Genomic DNA, 24,644 nt, shown 5'->3' on the forward strand with positions numbered 1-24,644 from the left:
AATGCCCCACCCACGCTCATCCTTCTTGCCTGGCCCATATATTTCTAAACCCATCCTTCTCATGTATCCATCCAAATGTTTCAATAGCATTTGCCTCGAACACCTCCCATACACCTCTAAGTGGGGGAAAAAGTCACTCCTCAAGTTCCTGTTAAATCAACACCCCGCCCCCCCACATTAAAATCACATCCTCTGGCTCCCAATTCCCCTTCTCTGGGCAAAAGGCATGATCTATTCCTCCCATGATTTTGTGCCCCTCTAAGGAGATCATCGTCATTCTCCAATGCTCCAAGGAATTCTCCCCAACCTCTCCCTATACCTCCATTTCTCCCCTCCCCCCCCAGTCCTGGCAACATCCTCATAAATATTATCTGTTCCCTCTCCAACTTGCCAATCCTATAGAGCATGGTGACCCAATTGAAGACAATTCTCCAAGTGGGGCCTCACCAAAATTGTATACAACTGCAACATGACCCCCCAACGTCTATACTCAACACTGACTGATGAAGGCCAGTTTGCCAAAAACCTTTTTAACCATCCTCTCTAGCACTTTTAAGGTACTATGTACCTGTACTCCCAAATCACTCAGCTCTTCCATATTCCCCAGAACCCTTACCATTCCTAGCATTTATAGACGTTCCAAAGCACAAAACCCACATTTCTCTGCATTAATTTCCAAAAACCATTCCTCTGTCCACTTGCCCAACCAATCAAGATCCTAATGCAATCTTTGGAAACTGCCTTTCACTGACAACAATACCCAACACCGTAATGTCATCCACAAACTTGCTAATCATGTCATGTACTTTATCATCTAAATCATTATTATAGATGACAAACAGTGAACCAAAAAATTGGCTTACAGAAAAAAAACTTCCTACCATCACCCTCTGCTTTCCTCCAGGAAGGTAATTTTCTATCCATTCAGCTATCTCCTTGGATCTAACCTAACTTCCAGAGCCTCCTACTGTGTGGAACCTTATTGCTGGAATCCATATATCTTTGGCTTGGCTTCGCGGACGAAGATTTATGGAGGGGGTAAAAAGTCCACGTCAGCTGCAGACTCGTTTGTGGCTGACAAGTCCGATGCGGGACAGGCAGACACGATTGCAGCGGTTGCAGGGGAAAATTGGTTGGTTGGGGATGGGTGTTGGGTTTTTCCTCCTTTGCCTTTTGTCAGTGAGGTAGGCTCTGCGGTCTTCTTCAAAGGAGGTTGCTGCCCGCCAAACTGTGAGGCGCCAAGATGCACGGTTTGAGGCGATATCAGCCCACTGGCGGTGGTCAATGTGGCAGGCACCAAGAGTTTTCTTTAGGCAGTCCTTGTACCTTTTCTTTGGTGCACCTCTGTCACGGTGGCCAGTGGAGAGCTCGCCATATAACACGATCTTGGGAAGGCGATGGTCCTCCATTCTGGAGACGTGACCCATCCAGCGCAGCTGGATCTTCAGCAGCGTGGACTCGATGCTGTCGACCTCTGCCATCTCGAGTACTTCGACGTTAGGGATGTAAGCGCTCCAATGGATGTTGAGGATGGAGCGGAGACAACGCTGGTGGAAGCGTTCTAGGAGCCGTAGGTGGTGCCGGTAGAGGACCCATGATTCGGAGCCGAACAGGAGTGTGGGTATGACAACGGCTCTGTATACGCTTATCTTTGTGAGGTTTTTCAGTTGGTTGTTTTTCCAGACTCTTTTGTGTAGTCTTCCAAAGGCGCTATTTGCCTTGGCGAGTCTGTTGTCTATCTCATTGTCGATCCTTGCATCTGATGAAATGGTGCAGCCGAGATAGGTAAACTGGTTGACCGTTTTGAGTTTTGTGTGCCCGATGGAGATGTGGGGTGGCTGGTAATCATGGTGGGGAGCTGGCTGATGGAGGACCTCAGTTTTCTTCAGGCTGACTTCCAGGCCAAACATTTTGGCAGTTTCCGCAAAGCAGGACGTCAAGCGCTGAAGAGCTGGCTCTGAATGGGCAACTAAAGCGGCATCGTCTGCAAAGAGTAGTTCACGGACAAGTTTCTCTTGTGTCTTGGTGTGAGCTTGCAGGCGCCTCAGATTGAAGAGACTGCCATCCGTGCGGTACCGGATGTAAACAGCGTCTTCATTGTTGGGGTCTTTCATGGCTTGGTTCAGCATCATGCTGAAGAAGATTGAAAAGTGGGTTGGTGCCAGAACACAGCCTTGCTTCACGCCATTGTTAATGGAGAAGGGTTCAGAGAGCTCATTGCTGTATCTGACCCGACCTTGTTGGTTTTCGTGCAATTGGATAATCATGTTGAGGAACTTTGGGGGACATCCGATGCGCTCTAGTATTTGCCAAAGCCCTTTCCTGCTCACGGTGTCGAAGGCTTTGGTGAGGTCAACAAAGGTGATGTAGAGTCCTTTGTTTTGTTCTCTGCATTTTTCTTGGAGCTGTCTGAGGGCAAAGACCATGTCAGTAGTTCCTCTGTTTGCGCGAAAGCTGCACTGTGATTCTGGGAGAATATTCTCGGCGACACTAGGTATTATTCTATTTAGTAGAATCCTAGCGAAGATTTTGCCTGCAATGGAGAGCAACGTGATTCCCCTGTAGTTTGAGCAGTCTGATTTCTCGCCTTTGTTTTTGTACAGGGTGATGATGGTGGCATCACGAAGATCCTGAGGCAGTTTACCTTGGTCCCAACAAAGCTTGAAAAACTCATGCAGTTTGGCATGCAGAGTTTTGCCGCCAGCCTTCCAGACTTCTGGGGGGATTCCATCCATGCCTGCTGCTTTGCCACTTTTCAGTTGTTCGATTGCTTTATATGTCTCATCCAGGGTGGGAACCTCATCCAGCTCTAGCCTTAGGGGCTGTTGAGGGAGCTGGAGCAGGGCGGAATCTTGGACTGAGCGGTTGGCACTGAAAAGAGATTGGAAGTGTTCTGACCATCGGTTGAGGATGGAGATCTTGTCGCTGAGGAGGACTTTGCCGTCTGAGCTGCGCAGCGGGCTTTGGACTTGGGGTGAGGGGCCGTACACAGCCTTTAGAGCCTCGTAGAAACCCCTGAAGTCGCCAATGTCCGCGCTGAGCTGGGTTCGTTTGGCGAGGCTAGTCCACCACTCATTTTGGATCTCCCGGAGTTTGCGCTGAAGATGGCTGCATGCGCGACGGAAGGCTTGTTTCTTCTCTGGACAGGACGGCTTTGTAAGGTGAGCCTGGTGGGCAGCTCGCTTCTTTGCCAGCAGCTCCTGGATTTCCTGGCTGTTTTCGTCAAACCAGTCCTTGTTTTTCCTGGAGGAGAAGCCCAGTACCTCTTCAGTGGATTGCAGTATGGTAGTCTTCAACTGATCCCAGAGGGTTTCAGGGGACAGGTCCGTGAGGCGGGTTGCATCGTCGAGCTTTGCTTTGAGGTTTGCCTGGAAGTTTCCTCTCGCTTCGTCTGACTGCAGGTTTCCAACATTGAACCTCTTTCTGGGGGCTTTATTGTTCCTGGGCTTTGGTTTGAAGTGAAGGTTGAGCTTGCAGCGAACCAGCCGGTGGTCAGTGTGGCATTCCGCGCTAGGCATGACCCTGGTGTGGAGCACATCTCGTTTGTCACTTTCTCGCACCAGGATGTAGTCCAGGAGGTGCCAGTGCTTGGATCGGGGATGCATCCAGGTGGTCTTAAGGCTGTCCCTCTGCTGAAAAAGGGTGTTTGTAATGACAAGCCGCTGTTCTGCGCAGAGCTCCAACAGGAGGCGCCCATTGTCGTTGCACTTGCCGACGCCATGCTTGCCCAGGATTCCTGGCCAGGTTTCTGAGTCTTTGCCGACACGAGCGTTGAAGTCGCCCAGGATGACAACCTTGTCGGCTGTAGGGGTGCGTTGGATGAGGTTGCGCAGGTCGGTGTAGAACTTGTCCTTTTCTGCTGGTTCCGCCTGGAGGGTTGGAGCATAGACACTGATGAGGGTGATGTGACGCTTGTTCTGAAGGGGGAGTCGCATGGACATGATTCGGTTCGAGAGGCCTGTCGGAAGGTTTTCGAGTTTGGAGGCAATGAAGCTCTTGACCATGAAGCCTACACCAGATAGGCGTCGTTCATCCAAAGGCTTGCCAGACCAGTAGAGTGTGTAGCCCGCGCCGCGTTCTTGGAGGCTGCCTACATCTGCCAGGCGGACTTCACTGAGAGCAGCTATGTCGATGTCAAGTCTGAGGAGTTCATGTGCAATGAGGGCAGACCGACGTTCAGGTCGGTGGCTGTCAGCCTTGTCTAGCATGGTTCTGATGTTCCAGCATGCTAGCTTGAGTTTGTGAGCATCTTTTGAGGGGGAAGGCGTGGAGGGAGAGGACGTGGAGGGGGAGGACGTGGAGGGGGAGGACGTGGAGGGGGAGGACATGGAGGGAGAGGACGTGGAGGGGGAGGACGTGGAGGGGGAGGACGTGGAGGGGGAGGACGTGGAGGGGGAGGACGTGGAGGGGGAGGACGTGGAGGGGGAGGACGTGGAGGGGGAGGACGTGGACCTGTCCTCGGGCCTGCGCAAAGGAGCTTTTAGGTGGAGTGCAGTGCGCGCAGTACTGGCCCCACCCTTTACACCCATGGTTCGTGTGCCGTGGCTAAGCAAGCTGGGACGTGGCAGCGAGGTCCTTGGGTCGTAGGTTTTATATCGGAGTGGCCTTCTCCTATGCAGGTTTCTTACCCGGGCTGGAGGGGCCTGCCTCCCCTCCTAGGTCGGTCCATACTGCCCGGACCGGGGCCGAGGCCGCCGCAGCTCACCCTGTGCCTGGACTGGGGCCGCCGCCTCCCACTCTCTGCCCGGATCGGGGCCTCCCCCTGCCCCACTCGACCGAGGCCGGGGCCGCCGTCTCCCCCTTGCTCCTGCCCGTATCGGGGCCGCCGCCGTCTACCCTTCGCCCGGACCGGGGCCGGGGCCGCTGCTGCTCTCCCTGTGCCTGGACTGGGGCCGCCGCCTCCCACTCCCTGTCCGGACCGGGGCCTCCGCCTGTCTCACTCGACCGAGGCCGGGGCCGCCGTCTCCCCCTTGCTCCTGCCCGTATCGGGGCCGCCGCCGTCTACCCTTCGCCCGGACCGGGGCCGGGGCCGCTGCTGCTCTCCCTGTGCCCGGACTGGGGCCGCCGTCTCCCCCTTGCTCCTGCCCGTATCGGGGCCGCCGCCGTCTACACTTCGCCCGGACCGGGGCCAAGGCCGCCGCAGCTCACCCTGTGCCTGGACTGGGGCCGCCGCCTCCCACTCTCTACCAGGATCGGGGCCTCCCCCTGCCCCACTCGACCGAGGCCCCAGTCCAGGCACAGGGAGAGCAGCAGCAGCAGCGGCCCCGGCCCCGGTCCGGGCGAAGGGTAGACGGCGGCGGCCTCGATCCGGGCAGGAGCAAGGGGGAGACGGTGGAATCCATATATACAGCATTTACAACTCCACCCTTATTAAACGTTTTGGTCACATGTTCCAAAAAACTAATTAGATTTGTGAGACATGACCTCCCACTGACAAAACACTATCGATTATCCTTAATCGGCCCTTGTCCATCTAAATCAGTGGTTCTCAACCTTTTTCTTTCCACTCACATCCCACTTTAAGTAATCCCTATGCCATCGATGCTCTGTGATTAGTAAGGGATAGCTTAAGGTAGGACGTGGGTGAAAATAAAAAGTTTGAAAACCACTGTTTTAATCGTCCCTAATTGACTCGTTATGTGCACGGTTTCATAACTCCAAAGGAAATGGGCCAATGACAATTTTTCTCAAGCAATATATTTCAGTCACAATTGGGTCTAGAACAGTGATTCTCAAACATCCCTTCCCACTCACATCCCACCTTAAGCAATCCCTTACTAATCACAGAGCACCGATGGCACAGGGATTACTTAAAGTGGTATGTGAGTGGGAGGCGCTCTAGTATATAGTATTTAGTATCTAGTGTCAAGCCTTCAACACCGTGAGTAGGAAAGGGCTTTGGCAAATACTAGAGCGCCTCGGATGCCCCCCAAAGTTCCTCAACATGGTTATCCAACTGCACGAAAACCAACAAGGTCGGGTCAGATACAGCAATGAGCTCTCTGAACCCTTCTCCATTAACAATGGCGTGAAGCAAGGCTGCATTCTCGCACCAACCCTCTTTTCAATTTTCTTCAGCATGATGCTGAAACAAGCCATGAAAGACCTCAACAATGAAGACGCTGTTTACATCCGGTACCGCACGGATGGCAGTCTCTTCAATCTGAGGCACCTGCAAGCTCACACCAAGACACAAGAGAAACTTGTCCGTGAACTACTCTTTGCAGATGATGCCGCTTTAGTTGCCCATTCAGAGCCAGCTCTTCAGCGCTTGACATCCTGTTTTGCGGAAACTGCCAAAATGTTTGGCCTGGAAGTCAGCCTGAAGAAAACTGAGGTCCTCCATCACCCAGCTCCCCACCATCACTACCAGCTCCCCCCACATCTCCATCGGGCACACTGAACTCAAAACAGTCAACCAGTTTACCTATCCCGGCTGCACCATTTCATCGGATGCAAGGATCGACAATGAGATAGACAACAGACTCACCAAGGCAAATAGCGCCTTTGGAAGACTACACAAAAGAGTCTGGAAAAGCAACCAACTGAAAAACCTCACAAAGATTAGCATATACAGAGCCGTTGTCATACCCACGCTCCTGTTCGGCTCCAAATCATGGGTCCTCTACCGGCATCACCTACGGCTCCTAGAATGCTTCCACCAGCGTTGTCTCTGCTCCATCCTCAACATTCATTGGAGCGACTTCATCACCAACATTGAAGTACTCGAGATGGCAGAGGCCGACAGCATCGAATCCACGCTGCTGAAGATCCAACTGCGCTGGGTAGGTCACGTCTCCAGAATGGAAGATCATCGCCTTTCCAAGATCGTGTTATATGGCGAGCTCTCCACTGGCCACTGAGGCAGAGGTGCACCAAAGAAGAGGTACAAGGACTGCCTAAAGAAATCTCTTGGTGCCTGCCACATTGACTAGTGGGCTGATATCGCCTCAAACCGTGCATCTTGGCGCCTCACAGTTCGGCGGGCAGCAACCTCCTTTGAAGAAGACCGCAGAGCCCACCTCACTGACAAAAGACAAAGGAGGAAAAACCCAACACCCAACCCCAACCAACCAATTTTCCCTTGCAACCGCTGCAACCGTGTCTGCCTGTCCCGCATCGGACTTGTCAGCCACAAACGAGCCTGCAGCTGACGTGGACATTACCCCTCCATAAATCTTCGTCCGCAAAGCCAAGCCAAAGAAGATGTGAGTGGGAAGAAAAAGGTTGACAACCACTGGTTGAAATGCATGTATATCTTCTTCCTCCAGTAATTTACCAACCACAGAGGCTAGGCTCTCTGGCCTGTAGTTCCCTGGTTTTTCCGTGTAGCTTTTTGTAAATAGAGGCACAAAATTTGCCACCCTCCATTCTCCTGGCAGCTCACCTGTATTTAATAGGCTCTTTTACACTGCCCATAAAAGACTGTGATTAATCGCCATTTTACCATTTCACTTACTGTGTGAATGTGATGAACATGGGATTTGATGGGGGGGGGGGGGGGGTCATTTTCATCCCAGTAATTACTCTCCAAGGTATGTATGTAGTATCAGAGCCAATGCGTTTCGCATCGGCTCCTGTGTAAAAGGCTTAGCTGCCTTCCCGGGATGCCGACGCTGTAATACTGCAGGTCCCGCTCCTTTTGCTCTGGGATGCCAGGTCCCAGCGCAAAAGGGCCCAATGACTTGGCTTTTCTGGATTCAAACATGAATGCTCTGATCTGACCTGACCCAGCTTTAAACATGGGTCGCTGACATGCCAATTTACTGGGATCCCAATGTAAAAGGGGTGATTCTCAAATCTCAGCTAGGCCACCTACAGTTTCCTCTCTAGTTTCCCATAGTCCTTGGATAGATCTGATCAGGCCCGGGATATTTTTCTACTTTCATGCACATCAGCACCTCCTCCACCATGATCCTGGCTGTTCTCAGGACACTACCATTGGCTGCCCCAAGATCCCCAGTCCTTGCCCATTTCTTGTGGCTCCACATAGAATGGACCATCTAGCGGGTTCACTTATTTTCCCCCCCCCCCCCCTCTAGTTACCCATTTTTACTTTATGTACTTAGAAAATCTCTTGGGATTTTCCCCTAATGTTGTCTGCTAGAGCTTTCTCTTGTCTTTTTTTTGCCATCCTGATTTCCTTTTTTCACATCCTCCTCATTTCCTGATCTCCAGTTAAATGCTTTATCACAGGATCTGATAAATCTGACAACGAACTTTAGCCTTTACCAAGTTTCTTATCATCCGATTGCACAAGTACAACCCAACAAAACAGCGTTCTCCGATCTTTGGTAGAAATCACACAACCACACATTCAGACAAATAATACATACGCAGGATAGGTATTCACGTATACAAATAAATAAATATTGTTTCGTGAATATGATAGTCAGTGGGAGCAGCCCTTCGGTCATTCATCATTCTCACTGCCCGTGAGAGCTATTCCTCAGCCTGGTGGTGCTGGCTCTGATCCTCCTGGATCTCTTCCCCAAAGGGAGCAACTGAAAGAATCTGTGTGCGGGATTGAAGGGGTCCTCAATGATTTTGCGTGCCCTCCAGACAATGATCCAGGTAATCACTGTGACAGTACAGATTCTATCACCAATGTGTATATGTACAGATGGTAGTGTAGGATGACTGTGATTGGCTGAGAGTGTAGCCACACCTACTGGCAGGTCTTAAAGGATTGCTCCTAGCCAGACCAGGTCATTCTGAACTGGTTGACCTACTTGTGATATGCTCCAGTCTTTTAGTTAATAAAAGTCGCGCATTACAATCACATGAATGGGGCAGAGGAGTGGTGGGGGGAGAGGGGAGGGAGACTCCAGAGATCCTCTCTGCCTCTCTTATGGTCCCTGTAGATTGACCTCCGATCGATCCATTTCTATGCAGCAACTGTACCATTGAGAGAAGAGTTCCACATTTCTCATATAGTTTGTTGAAGAAATCCTTCCTAAGAACCAGGTCTAACTGAAAATTCTGTCCCTAGTTCTTGACTTGGCTAATTGCAACAAGATCGTACAATTTCTTGATTCCAAAAACTTCTGTAATCACCTTAAAATGCCATCGTTAGAACATTATACTCAAGGGAATGCAAACCACGTCAATGTATGCTTCTCCCCATAAATTACCTATTTGTCCCATGGACCATTCTGACAAATATCAACTCCACCCACCTGAATGGCGTGCAGTGTCTCATTTGAAGGTAGGATTTCATCTGAAGTCCAACCACACTTTCACCAACTGATAACCTGAACAACTGCTTAACAGACAGAGGGTGGTGGAAAAATTCAGTAAGAAGGAAAACCAGTTTAACTGAATTCATGAGTTATTTTGCAGGGTGTGTCAAATAGAACCTGTTTTAAGCACCATTTGAAATACAAACATTGAAGTAAGAAACAGGGCCGTAAGTGGGCCACCATAAATTCCGTGGTGAACCACCAGTAATGGGGAGCCTTTATAAATTTCAAATAACCTTGAGGTTATTTGGTGAATCAGAAGCAGTTCTTTCTACAAGTGACAATGTAAGCTTTCAGAAATGGTTCATCAGCAAGTGAGCAGTTTGGGTGGAATTGTTTTGGATGAATGCAATTCCTGAAATTCTCCAAATGGGCAAGACCTCATCTCAGTTAATTCCAACAATCCAACTTGGCCAGGTCGACCAAATCCCATTTACCTGCTCTTGGTCCGCATACCTTGCTTTATGAAAGTAGATGGTTCTCATGAAGCCTTCCGTAAGCGAAGGCCAATTCGCCACTTTTGAAGGCTATTTTCCTAAAAGCCAAATCCCATTCAAATTTCTTTCAGATTCCGAACACAGGTTTCTTCGTAAAAGCAAATTTGTGGGATGAGTATTCGCAAAGGGGAGGGGGGGGGGTGCAATACCTGTATTCCTTTTCTATCCATGCCCTTGTCCAATTGTCTTTTAAATGTTATAATTGTGTCTGCCAGCTCTTTCCATATGCTCATCACCCTCTGTATGGAAAAAGCTGCCCCTTAGCTCCTTCTAAACTTCCCCCCCCCCTTAAAGATATGGCCCCCTAGTTTTAGATTCCTGTACTCCAGGAAAAGGCAGTGACTTAGTTAAAGTCATGATTTTGTGAATCTTCACATACAACTTACCAAAATGCAACCCCTCGCTTAATCAAATTAAATTGCACTTGCCATTGCTTGAACCGTTCAGTTGATCAGAATCAGAATCTGTTGTCATGATGTTTGATGTTTTGCCACAGCATCATATAGTGCAAACATTCATAATATAACCATCTTTTAAAAAAAATAATAGTCCATAAAAGGCAGTGTCTTTGGTCCATTGATCATTCAGGAATCTGATGGCAGCGGGGAAGAAGCGGTCCTTGAGCCATTGAGTCCTTGCCTTTAGGCTCCTGTACCTTTTCTCTGATGGTAGCAGAGTGAAGAGGGCATGGTCTGGGAGGTGGGGGTCTTTGAGGGTAGAGGCTGCTTTTTTAAGACACCACCTCACGTAAATGTCCTCGAAGTCTGAAGCCTGTGATGTCGCAGGCCAAATGAACCCTCTGGAGTTTATTCTTGTCCTAAGAGTTGGCACCTCCTTAACAGGCAGTGATGCAACCAGCCAGAATGCCCTCCATTGTCCTCCTATAGAAGTTTATGAGAGGCTTTGGTGACATCTTCTCAGATACCTCACAAAGTATAGCCGCTAGTGAGCCTTCTTTGTGATTGCATCAATGTGGAGGCTCCAGGACAGATCCTTGAGTAAATCTTAAATAATCTTCCTCATTGGTAGTGGGCACAGCCCTGCATCACAGACAAAAGCGTCCCCACTAACGAGAACATCTACAGGGAGCACTGCAGTCAGAGAGCAGCAGCAATCATCAGGGATTCACATCACCCAGCACATGCTCATTTCTTGCTACTGCCATCAGGAAAGAGGTGTAGGTGCCACTAGACACGCACCACCGGGTTCAGGAGCCAGCTGCTCCCCCTCCATGACAAACTCAGACTCATTTAAGGGCTTAATTTTGCACCTCATTTTTTTCCTCTCTATATTGCACAGTTTGCTTATTTATTTATTTGATTGCATATGTGCATTGTGTACAGATTTTTCACATTACCAATAAGTGGTAATCCTGCATCACCTGCAGAATAAAGAATCTCAGGTTTGAAGGCAAATCTGAAATCATTGCCAACTATACCACCAAGTTTACTGTCATCCGCAAACTTACTGACCATTCCACCTACATTCTCATCCAGATAATTAACGTAAACAACAGCGGACCTATCACAGGCTTCCAATCTGGAAAAAAAAATGTTCTGTTACCTCTCTTTTCTATTGCCTACTGCCAAGTCAATTTTGCATACAATTGGCCAACTCACGCTGAATCCCATTCAAACTCGGGACCTACAATTTCCCATGCACAAAGCCATGTTGATTTCTTTAGTTAGTCCAGGTCTTTCTGTCTCTCAGAATCACCTACAATAATTTACCCACCTTTGATGGTAGGCTCACCTGCAAGTTGTTTCCTTGCAGCCTTTTCTTAAATAAAGGCACAACATTAGCCACCCTCCCATCTTCAGCACCTCATCCATGGCTAACAGTGATTTCAATATCTCTGCCAGGGCACCCGCAATTTCCATAGCTTCCCATAACGTCCCAGGACCCAGAATATATTTTATGGGTGAAACAAGAAAGTCTTCAGATGCTGTGATGTTAGTAAATACACAAAGGTGCTGGGGAAACTCAGCAGGTCCTGCATCGTCTGTAGGAGGCAAAGATACATTTAGCAACACTTCAGGGCTGAGCCCTGCGTCAATGTATCAAGACCAAGAGGGAAGGCAGGTGAAGAGTAGTGGGAGAGACTCACAGAATTCCCTTCGAAGAGAGGAGGGAAACTTCACCAGGGTAGGCATCTCTTGAAGTGGAGCAGTCAAATGGAGTGAAACAAAGTTTGGAGACACAGCGATTGTAGTAAATGCACAAAATTGCTGGAGAAACTCAGTGGGTCATGCAGTGTCCATAGGAGGACAAGATATATAACCATCCTTTTGCCCTGGAACCCTTCATCAATGTATACTTTATCCATCTTAATTCCTTTTAAGGCCTTCAGCCCTTCCTCTTCTGTAATGTGGACTCTCATTAGGAGGCACCCACGACCCAGTAATCTCACCAGGAGGGCTACCTGGGTGTCCACTATTTACTTCCCTGAGTTTCGTAACATCCATATCTTTCTCTGTGGCAAATACAAGAAAATTCTCCTTCAAAACCTCACCTCAGGATTCCTAATCCTGTGGCCTTGACCATCACTCTAACAGTAACATGCTGACCTTGAGGTCACCCCAACTCTCTTTAAAAACCTTTCACTTCCTAAATATTCCCATACATACAGTGTCTCCCAATCTAACTTTGCACGTTCCTGTCTAATCCCGTCAACATTAGCCTGAGCTCAATTTAGGTCTTCAACCTGTGGGCCAATACTACATAATTATTTAAAAAACTAATAGAATTATGGCCACTGATCCCAAAGTGCCCTCCTATTGACACAGTCACTTGTCCTGCCTCATTTAACATAGAAGCCTACAGCACAGTACCGGCCCTTCCACCCATGATGTTGTGCCAACCCACATCTCACTACCAAAACAATATTAAAAAAGGAGGTCCTGTTGTGGTGTCTAGTCTAGTTGGGCTAACTTCATATCGTTTAAGAAAACTTCCCCAATGCATTTCACCCAGTCTAAGCGCTTTGAGAATCTGAGTCTATATAAGGGAAATTGAAATCACTGACTATTACAATCCTATTATTTCTCCAACTATTTGAGATCTCTCTACATATTTGCACCTCTAATTCCACCCCCCGACTATTGGGGGGGGGGGGGGGGTGCAGAGAAGCATTAAACCATTAAAGTGATCATCCTTTCTTATTTCTAAGTTTCACCCATTGAATGATTCGTGAAGAACACTTTCTCTGAATACTGTTGTAACATAACTATTTACTTCCCCGAGTTTCATAACATCCATATCTCCACCTCTATCTTACGCACAGCATCAGATTGCTTTCAAGTTCATTTCTGTTCCAGATAACTGTTGCTTTGTCCTTTCAGGCAGCCAACAATTTATTGTTGGCACCACTTCACCTTCCAAGGATTTGGATGTGGGGTGGAGTGTTTGACTTGCAGCAAACGATAATAAGATTATTTGGCTGCATTAAGTGACATTGCTACCACCAGCCAGACCAGAGATGCCTCTCGTCAATCAGGATGCATAAGTGGGGCCATCTCAAATGAACTAATGTCGGTGTCCTCTCCCACACTGACATTGAAGCTGTAATCAATTAGCTCCAAGGTAAAAGACAACCTCGTTCACATACCCAACACCAGCCTTCTGAGATAGGCACACTCAGTGGAGCTCCATTATGGCAAGGGATGAGCAGAATACATGCATGACATCAGATACAACCTTGAGATTCATTTTCCTGAAGGCGAGGCAGAATTACCACTTTTGGTAGGGCAAAAAAAATGTACACAAGGTGCACATGTAAAGAAATGTAAACAAACAGACTGTGCAATACAGAGGGGGAAAAAAGACAAGGTACGAGTCCTTAAATGAGTCCCTGATTGAGTTTGTTGTTGAGGAGTCTGATGGTGGAGGGGTAGCAGCTGTTCCTGAACCTGGTGGTGAGAGTCTTGTAGCACCAAGACCTCTTTCCTGATGGCAGCAGAGCGTGTGCTGGGCGCTGTGGATCCTTGCTCTCCAACAGCAGCATTTCCCATAGAAGGTGGGGAGGGTTTTGTCTGTGATGTCCTGGGCTGTGTCCTCTACCTTTTGTAGGAATTGGAGTCCCCATACCAGCCATTTAGTTATTCTCCACTCACTGGCTCCCACTTTGCTTTTACTGCTGTTTCCTCCTGGGTTTGTTTGAGAGAGTATAACACCCATAAGTACAAGTTCACATTCAGGAACTGAGTGATGTGATCCATTATTTTTCTCGCAAGTTGACTACCTTCAATGAAGGATGTGTTACTGTTAACATTAGCTCGGTTGTTATATCAAGTTTACCAAAGAAAAGGCCATTATTTGCATCAAGTACAGTAACCCAGAAGACATGCCCACTTTGGCAATGAATCTTTGGTCTGTATAAAGGATGTGGATTGATAGCATACATTACACATCATGAATATATCTAAGGAGGAAGTTAAAAGTCAGGTTATGGAGTTACATATTCTATAGGTCAAACCCTTTCCCGAAGGATAGTGATTAAACTGATATTGTTTTACATTCTGATAGGTTTGTGATTAACATGTCAAAACACAAATGCTGGAGGAGCTCAGCTGGTCATTATGGAGCACCTCGGCTCTGTCCACCATAATAGCATGGATCTCACAGTGGCCACCCATTTCAATTCCTCGCCCCATTCTCTGGTCCTCCTATGGTCTCATACACTGCCAGACTGAGACTTCCCGCCAATTGGAGAAACAACACCTCATCATCCGTCTGGACCCCCTCCAACCAGATGGCATTATTATCAACTTTTCCGGTTTCCATTACAATCCCCACCCACCCCATCCTCTAGCTCAGTCTCTCTTTCTTTCCCTCTATCTCCTTTAATAGAGCCAAAATCAATTCTCACCTTTTTTCTTGTCATATTCAATAAACACCTTTTGTCTGTTGGTCCCCCTCCTCCCTTTCTTCCCCCAGCCTTTAATTCAGACATCCATTTTTCCCACTCATACACTGAAGAAGGGCTCAGGCCCAAAATGTCGGCGATATATCTTTACTTCCAAGCTCCTCCAGCATTTCTGTGCTTTGACTACAATCACAGAGTCTGCAAACTAGCATCTTTTTTTAAAAAAACCCTTCAAATTTATTTGATTTAAACATGAATTTCCAGTCTGCCTTTGTCGGGGTGGGATGGGGAGAGCATTAAATGTATGTCCCTGGATTAATAATGAAGATCTTTGATTGGTAGTCTTGTAACCACGTACTGACCTACCATCTCCATTGAGATCTGCTGCTCTGGATGCAGTTCAGTTATCTAATGCAAAGCAAATAAAGGGCAGGTTCTCCAGGGAGACAACCTGGAGATGACAGCAGGCCAAGGATACAGTGAACCCAAGCAATGCAAGTGGCCTCAGCCACTTGCCCTATACACGGAAAGATGGGAAGATTCCCAAGGGCGATTGATCTCACCAAGATCGTGGGAGATGACATCGAACGTAGTATTGCCATATGCTGAAAGAATGAGGTGAATATTGTGACTGGATTTGGAGAAGATGTTGGGGAGTCTACTATTGACACAAGTTGAGAACAAGGTCAAGAAATACAAAGGGATATTTTAATTTTGTATCTGAAGGAATCTTTGAGAGTTTACAAGCTTAGCATGGGTGATCAGTAATCACTGTTGTCAGACTTAAAACATGGGTAGTTTGGAGGTCCTTTCAGATCAGTTGTTCTAGCTGGCTTGGGGTATATATTGGCAAATGAGATTATTTTTTTAAATATTTTTTTATTTTTCACACAATGAACCATACTGACCAAAATACACACAAACATTTCCCTCTTGAATATACACAGTGTCATTTTCTCCCCTTTTCCCCCCTCCCTTCTCTCCCTCCTTCTCCCACCACCCTCCCCACTCACTCAACGTTCAACATATATGGTACATTAAACCCATTAAACAATGTCATCACACAATGAAAATAAACAAGAAATTTGTGTCTTCTACTTTTACATACTGGGTCAGTTCATTTCGTCGTCTTCTCCTTCTGTCATTTTAGGTGGTGGAGGTCCGCGGTAGGACTTCTCTATTGTGTTCATGTACAGTTCCCAAATTTGTTCGAATACTGTGATGTTATTTCTTAAATTATATGTTATTTTTTCCAATCGAATACATTTATTCATTTCTATATACCATTGCTGTATTCTCAGTCTATCTTTTATTTTCCAAGTTGACATAATACATTTTTTTGCTACAGCTAAGGCTATCATAAGAAATCTTTATTGTGCTCCATCCAAATTGAGTCCAAGTTCTTTACTTCTTATATTACTTAGAAGAAAGATCTCTGGATTTTTTGGTATGTTGCTTTTTGTGATTTTATTTAATACCTGATTTAGATCTTCCCAAAACTTTTCCACTTTCTCACATGCCCAAATTTCATGTACTGTTGTTCCCGTTTCCTTCTTACAGCGAAAACATCTATCTGATACTGTTGGGTCCCATTTACTTAACTTTTGGGGCGTGGTGTATAGCCTGTGTAACCAATCATATTGTATCATGCGTAACCTCGTGTTTATTGTACTTTTCATAGTTCCGGAGCATAGCTTTTCCTATGTTTCATTCTTTACCTTTATGTTTAGATCTTGTTCCCATTTTTGTTTAGGTTTTCAGCTTGTTTCCTCGTTCTCTTTTGCAGTTTGATGTACATGTTTGTAATAAATCTTTTAATTATCATTGTATCTGTAATCACAAATTCAAAATTGCTTCCTTCTGGTAACCTCAGTCTGCTTCCCAATTTGTCCTTCAAGTAGGTTTTCCGTTGGTGTATGCAAACATTGTACCGTGAGTTATACAATATTTGCACTTCATTTGTTCAAAAGATAATAATTTATTTCCTGAAAAACAATTTTCTATTCTTTTGATCCCTTTTCTCTCCCATTCTCTAAAGGAAAGGTTATCTATTGTGAAAGGGATTTTGCGTCAATATTAATTTTGGTAGTTAATAATTTGTTTTATTCCTTTCTACATAAATATTCTTCCAAATGTTGAGCAGATGGTGCAGTACTGGTGAGTTCCCATGTTCCACCAGCTTTTCATCCCACTTATATAGTATATGTTCAGGTACCTTCTCCCCTATTTTATCTAGCTCTAATCTGGTCCAATCTGGTTTTTCCCTTGTTTGATAAAAATCTGATTGTGCTGCTCTATAATAATTCTTAAAGTTTGGTAGCTGTAAGCCCCCTTGTTTGTACCATTCTGTTAATTTATCTAGCACTATCCTCGGTTTCCCCCCTTTCCATAAGAATTTCTTTATTATTTTCTTTAGCTCCTTGAAGAATTTCTCTGTTAGGTGAATTGGTAATGATTGAAATATGTATTGTATCCTTGGGAAGATATTCATTTTAATACAATTTACCCTTCCTATCAGTGTTAGTGGTAAGTCTTTCCAATGCTCTGTCATCTTGTAATTTCTTCATTAATGGCTGATAATTTAGTTTCAATAGATGGCCTAGATTATTATCTAGTTGTATAGCTAGGTATCGCATTGCTTGTGTTTGCCATCTAAATGGTGATTCTTTCTTAAACTTTGTGAAATCCACATTATTCATTGGCATTGCTTCACTTTTATTTGCGTTGATCTTGTACCCCGATACTTCTCCATATTCCTTCAATTTCTTATGTAATTCTTTTATTGATATTTTTGGTTCTGTAAAGTATACTATGACGTCATCTGCAAATAGACTGATTTTATATTCCTTCTCTTTTATTTTTATCCCTCTCATTTTATTTTCTGTTCTTATCAGTTCTGCCAGTGGTTCTATAGCTAACGTGAACAGTGAGGGAGATAGTGGACATCCCTGCCTAGTTGATCTGCTTAATTTAAATTGGTTTGATATGTATCCATTTACTGTCACCTTCACCAATGGTCCCTTGTATAATGCTTTGATCCAATTAATATATTTCTCTGGTAGGTTGAACTTTTGTAGTACTTTGAATAAATAATTCCATTCTACTCTTTCAAAGGCTTTCTCTGCATCTAAGGCAACCTCCACTGTTGGCGTCTTGTTTCCTTGTACTGCATGGATCAAGTTAATGAACTTACAGATATTGTCTGTTGTTCGTCTTTTCTTAATAAATCCAGTTTGATCTAGTTTTACTATTTTTGGCACGCAGTCGGCCAATCTGTTTGCTAATAGTTTAGCTATTATCTTATAATCTGTGTTAAGTAGAGATATTGGTCTATACAATGCTGGTGTTAGTGGATCTTTCCCCGTCTTTGGTATTATTGCAATTATTGCTGTTTTGGACGTCAAGCGCTGAAGAGCTGGCTCTGAATGGGCAACTAAAGCGGCATCATCTGCAAAGAGTAGTTCACGGACAAGTTTCTCTTGTGTCTTGGTGTGAGCTTGCAGGCGCCTCAGATTGAAGAGACTGCCATCCGTGCGGTACCGGATGTAAGTCAGCCTGAAGAAAACTGAGGTCCTCCATCAGCCAGCTCCCCACCATGACTACCAGCCCCCCCACATCTCCATCGGGCACACAAAACTCAAAACGGTCAACCAGTTTACCTATCTCGGCTGCACCATTTCATCAGATGCAAGGATCGACAATGAGATAGACAACAGACTCGCCAAGGCAAATAGCGCCTTTGGAAGACTACACAAAAGAGTCTGGAAAAACAACCAACTGAAAAACCTCACAAAGATAAGCGTATACAGAGCCGTTGTCATACCCACACTCCTGTTCGGCTCCGAATCATGGGTCCTCTACCGGCACCACCTACGGCTCCTAGAACGCTTCCACCAGCGTTGTCTCCGCTCCATCCTCAACATCCATTGGAGCGCTCACACCCCTAACGTCGAGGTACTCGAGATGGCAGAGGTCGACAGCATCGAGTCCACGCTGCTGAAGATCCAGCTGCGCTGGATGGGTCACGTCTCCAGAATGGAGGACCATCGCCTTCCCAAGATCGTATTATATGGCGAGCTCTCCACTGGCCACCGTGACAGAGGTGCACCAAAGAAAAGGTACAAGGACTGCCTAAAGAAATCTCTTGGTGCCTGCCACATTGACCACCGCCAGTGGGCTGATAACGCCTCAAACCGTGCATCTTGGCGCCTCACAGTTTGGCGGGCAGCAGCCTCCTTTGAAGAAGACCGCAGAGCCTACCTCACTGACAAAAGGCAAAGGAGGAAAAACCCAACACCCAACCCCAACCAACCAATTTTCCCTTGCAACCGCTGCAATCGTGTCTGCCTGTCCCGCATCGGACTGGTCAGCCACAAACGAGCCTGCAGCTGACGTGGACTTTTTACCCCCTCCATAAATCTTCGTCCGCGAAGCCAAGCCAAAGAAAAGAAAGAAAAAAAAAGCTGTTTTGGATGAATCTGGCATATTTTGTGTTTCTTCATTCTGGTTCATTACTTCCAGGAGAGGAGGAATTAATAAGTCTTTAAATGTTTTATAGAATTCTATTGGGAGTCCATCCCCTCCCGGCGTTTTATTGTTCGGTAGTTTTTTTCAATATATCCTGTATTTCCTCTATTTTAAATGGTTTTATTAATTTATTTTGCTCCTCTTCTTGCAATTTCGGTAGTTCAATTTTACCTAGAAATTCATCTATTTTGTCTTCATTCCCTTCGTTCTCAGTTCGATATAGTTGCTCGTAGAATTCCTTGAAGTTTTCATTGATCTCCGTTAGGTTATATGTAATTTGTTTGTCCTTTTTCCTTGATGCCAATACTATTCTTTTAGTTTGTTCTATCTAAAGCTGCCAAGCTAGTATTTTTGTGCGTTTTTTCTCCAAGCTCATAATACTTCTGTTTTGTCTTCATTATGTTCTTCTCCACCTTATATGTTTGTAGTGTTTCATATTTTATTTTTTTGTCTGCCAATTCTCTTCTTTTTGTTGTATCTTCCCTTATAGCTAATTATTTTTCTATACTTGCTACTTCCCTTTCCAGCTGTTCTATTTCCCGATTGTAGTCCTTCTTCATCTTAGTTACGTAACTTATGATCTGCCCTCTGATGAACGCTTTCATTGCATCCCATAGTATAAACTTATCTTTCACTGATTCCGTATTTATTTCAAAATACATTTTAATTTGTCGCTCAATTAATTCTCTAAAATCCTGTCTTTTAAGTAGTATGGAGCTTAATCTCCATCTAATCGTTCTCGGTGGGATGTCCTCCAGCTCTATTCCCAATAATAGGGGTGAGTGATCCGACAACAATCTAGCCTTCTATTCCGTTTTCCTAACTCTCCCTTGGATGTGGGCTGACAACAGAAACAGGTCTATCCTTGAGTATGTTTAATGTCAACCCGAATAATATGAGTATTCCTTCTCCTTTGGGTGTTGTCTTGTCCATATATCCAAACGTTGCATTTCCTGCATCGATTTAACCATAAATTTGGTTACTTTGTTCTTTCTGCTAGTCTTTTTTCCAGTTTTATCCATCTTTGAGTCCAAATTAAGGTTAAAGTCCCCTCCTATCAGTATATTCCCCTGATTATCTGCAATCTTTAAAAAGATATCTTGTATAAATTTTTGATCTTCTTCATTAGGTGCATATACATAGAGCAAATTCCAAAATTCTGAATATATCTGACATTTTATCATTACATACCTCCCAGCTGGATCTATTATTTCCTCCTCTATTTTGATTGGTACATTTTTATTGATTAATATAGCTACTCCTCTGGCTTTTGAGTTATATGATGCTGCCGTTACGTGCCCTACCCAATCTCTCCTTATTTTCTTGTGTTCCACTTCAGTTAGATGTGTTTCTTGCACGAATGCTATATCAATTTTTTCTTTCTTCAGTAAATTTAACAGCCTCTTCCTTTTGATTTGGTTATGTATTCCATTAATATTTATAGTCATATAGTTCAACATGGCCATTTCATACTTTGTTTACCTTTCCTTTCCGCTTCCTCATCACCACCTTTGCCCCATATCCGTTTCTGTTTTCTTTCTTTGAACACACTGTAAGACAACACTTCTAAAACATAAAATATTTCCACTATTCCCACATCTAAAATTCCCTTAACCCCAAATGTCCCCCCCCTTTCTGAGTTGCCCCATGTCCCTTGTCGGGCAACCACAACTCCCCTCTCCATTTGGATTGCGAACAAGCGTCAACTGATTTCGCAGTGACAGTTATTCTCTCCTACCCAGCCCCCTCCAGAAAAGACTTTTATCTTCACTCCACAGCTGGTCCCCCCTCCCGTCGGTGTTGTCTTTTTCATGTGCGGTTGCGTACCTCTGTTTGGGTCCGTGAGCCATCCTTGTAGTCCTGCGCTCGGTGGGTCACAACCCTTCAGGGTTTCCACTGACCTCAGGGAGTGGGCTCCTCTTTCCACGGTGGGTCCCTGCTTCTTCGTACAGGTAAGGCCTTCACCTTTCTCTTTCGACATCTTTCCTTCTTTTCTTCCCGTTGCTTTTGGGTTTTCTTTCTTTGGTGCCATTTCCTCCACACCTTTATTTTTTATTTGTTGTGGTTTGTGTGTCCATGGCTTTGCTTTTTCTTTACTTTTTTCCTTCTTTTCTGGAGAGGGCTGGTATTCTCCTACCAGCCACTACTTCATCACGTGACTCCTCTGGCAAATGAGATTATTAAAGCCAAGGTGTTCAACCTGTAGATATGGAATAGTCCACATGACCTGACACTTAAACTGTATTCATATTTCCTTTTGACATAGTTCATTTTTCTCATCTAATCCTTGCCAGCATACTGAACAATGACTTCAGTCCCACCCCCCTCTCATTTTCTTTTCCTTACTCTCTCATATACAACAAAGCCCCATTCTTCTGCCACCCACCTACTCCCTGGGTAGAGAATTTACAGTGGCCATTTTCACCTACCAACCAGCACATCTCTGTTGGATACTGGACCACCCAGAGGATCTCGCATGTAACAGGCAAAGCATCCTGTACAGGCTTCACCCAAGGTCAGGATCATCTCCAGAGCTCTGTCACTCAAGCAGGCCACAGGCCTATGGAAATTGCAATAGTGATGTGAATTTCCTTGTGGCTAAATTACAAAAGCATTCCCTGTAGGTTCAGAAAAATTAACAGATCATGTGAATGCAAAAGCAGCCCTATTGTGTGTGTAATGGGAGTCTTTGCATTCATGATGGCCCGATGTTGAACATATAGGGAATGATACAGGGAAGCAAGTTGCTGAAGAAAATAAACACCAATAAAGATGGTACATTTCAATTTATCTCAACACAAAGGAATGAGGAAATGAAATCATCTTACTGAGGATCATACAGACAATGTAACCAAGAACCATGAATAAGAATGTTAATCACATCTATTACACCCCTGTGGGAGGTGATTAGGACAATATACTTTAGATCATATACCTTCCCTGGTCCATTCCCCCTGAGACAGAAGGACAGGATTCCCCTTGTCCTTCACCTTCCATCCCTCCAGTCTCCGCATCCAACATATTATCCTCCACAATTTCCACCATGATCCCACCACCAGATATGTCTTCCATCTCCTCCCCCCCCCCCCTTGCTTTCCCTTGGGATTTCTCCCTCCGTTACTCCATCCACACGTCCCTTTCTTCCCACTAATCGCCCACTTGGTAACCACACCTGTGACTGCAAGAAGTGCTACACTTCTTCCCTCACCACTGTTTAGGGTCCCAACCAGTCCTTCCATCGTTGTCTGTTTCTGATGTGGCCTCCACTACATTGGGGGAGACTGTCCATGATCTCATGCACTGCCAGATTGAGACCACCCACACATTGTAGGAATAATATTTCCTGATCTGTCTGGGCACCATCCAAACAGATGGGATTAACATCAACCTCCAGTTCCTGTTGCCACCCCCCCCCCCACAATCCACCCCCTCTGTGTCTCTTTCTCTATCCTTCCTTTCTTCTGCCTCTCACTCTCTCCCCCTTTCCCTGTGTCCTTTCCTCCAGCTCTTCATTCACAGATCCACGTCCCCGATCAATTCTCACCTTTCCTCTTCTGTCCCATCCTGTCCAATGATCACCTTTTGTCTGTGCTCTTCCTCTGCAGAAAGGTTGGTTTGCAGGTGCAGCAGGCAATTAAGGTGGCAAATGGAACACTGGCCTTTATTGCTAGAGGGATTGAATTTAAGAGCAGGGAGGTACTGGGGTGGCCAGATTTGGAGTAGTGCATGCAGTTCTGGAGGTGGTGCAGAGAAGGTTCACCAGCTTGATTCCTGGGATGAATAGGTTGGCCTATGAGGAGAGATTGAGTCATCTGGGACTGTACGCTGAAATTTAGAAGAATGAGAGGGAGCATATAAAATTATGAAAGGCATAGATAAGCTAGAGGTAGGCAAGTTGTTTCCATTGGTGGGGAGACCAGGGGACATAGCCTCAAGATTCAGGGGAGTAGATTTAGGATGGAGATGAGGAGGAACTGCTTTTCCCAGCGGGCGGTGAATCTGCTGCCCTTTGAAGCAGTGGAGGTGACCTTAATAAATATATTTAAGGAAAGAATGGATAGTTTGACATAGTAAGGGAATTAAGGGTTATGGGGAAAAGCCAGGAAGGTGGACAAGAGCCCATCGTCAGATCAGCCACGATCACATTGAATGGTGGAGGACGATCAACTCCTAGTTCTTATGTTCTCCCCCCAGTCTTTTTATTCAGGAACCTGCCTGCTCAGGACTGAAACATTGATGAAGTATCTTTTACCCCTGATGGTCGCTGCTGAGTTACTGAAGTGTTTTTGTGCTTTGACTGCGTTAGTTTGATGACACTTAACATTGTATAAATATATCTGAAAATAACTAAGTTACTGGTAATTGCATGATTTCATGAACATAAACAGATAACCAATGGCATATTTAGTTGATGGTTTACTTTTTTTTAAAAAGAACCATTTACTTTTAAGGACTGAGTACACCACTTGAGACTTCATTGTTACCAATACTTCTGATAATTGGCAGTCAACTGTTTTCAGTAAAAAAAATGTTTCTTGGAAGCTCCATCTCCATGATTTGTCCTTGTAAATAATAACACTGAAGGGCTACAGCCCAATTTTATTGCAAACGTCAGCCAGGAAAGAAATAATTGGGTCAGTAAATATAATTGTATTGATTTCATATCATTGATCACAGGTGAGGAAGGGGGATGGGGTACTTTGAACAAGAGGGTGCTGTGTCCATCGATTGTTCTCACAATCCTGTTCCAACCCAAGCTGAACGGAGATGGGAGGTCTTCAGCTGTTGCTATTAAAGAAATATTTCTTGTTGGCAGGTGAGGAAGAAACAAGTCCAGCTCTTCCCCCCGTTTGAAGACTTTGACCGTCTGAACATTGGAAGCGTGACGCAGTCGCAGTTCCACCGCGTACTGACGGAGCTGGGCTTGCAGAACGTACTGAGCCTCAGGGATATCCGTGTCCTGGCGCAAAGGTTCTTGGTGAAGGTCGGCAGTGGGGACAATGTCAACTACGTGGCATTCTGTGACGCTGTGCACGATGCAGCCAACATGGAGAAGAGGATACCCTAGCTCTGAGCCTGGAGTGTAAAAACTGCAACTTCCTTCCTGTCCCTACCCTGTGATCCCCATTCATGGGAAATTATTCAATAGCATTAAGAACAAAAAGGAAAAAGCAATGATTTTTTTAAAGTAACAGTTCCCAACCAATATCAGATGAAGAGACATTAAGCATTTTCAAAATGCATAAAATTCAATTCTCTACATTTTAAGCATGTGATGGAGTTTCAGTGAATTAAGTAAAACACGGAAATCTGTAGATTAAACTTTATATTCTTTGGTAATGCATGTGGCAATGTTTAAAACCTAGTCTGTGCTTTTCCGTGAATGTAAAAGATCTCAGGCACAATCTGATCACTCCTGATTTGTTCGCTATCTTGATCAACATTTATTCCTCAACCAACAACACTGCAAGAGCAGGCTACCTGGATATTCGCCAATAAACCTCTTGCTGTTTA

General features: G+C 45.4%; 1 protein-coding gene across 1 annotated transcript in view; it reads left to right on the forward strand.

Annotated features, from left to right (window-relative positions):
- The window catches only part of LOC138736342 (EF-hand calcium-binding domain-containing protein 6-like), a 72,824-nt gene extending 48,180 nt beyond the window's left edge, over window positions 1-24,644 (forward strand). The window contains exon 19 of the mRNA XM_069885695.1: window positions 23,947-24,644. Coding sequence (XP_069741796.1) covers window positions 23,947-24,198 — 252 coding nt within the window. The 3' untranslated portion in view covers window positions 24,199-24,644. The remainder of the gene's footprint in view (window positions 1-23,946) is intronic.

The sequence above is a fragment of the Narcine bancroftii genome, chromosome 6, assembly GCF_036971445.1.
Source record: "Narcine bancroftii isolate sNarBan1 chromosome 6, sNarBan1.hap1, whole genome shotgun sequence".
NCBI classification, from domain to species: domain Eukaryota; kingdom Metazoa; phylum Chordata; class Chondrichthyes; order Torpediniformes; family Narcinidae; genus Narcine; species Narcine bancroftii.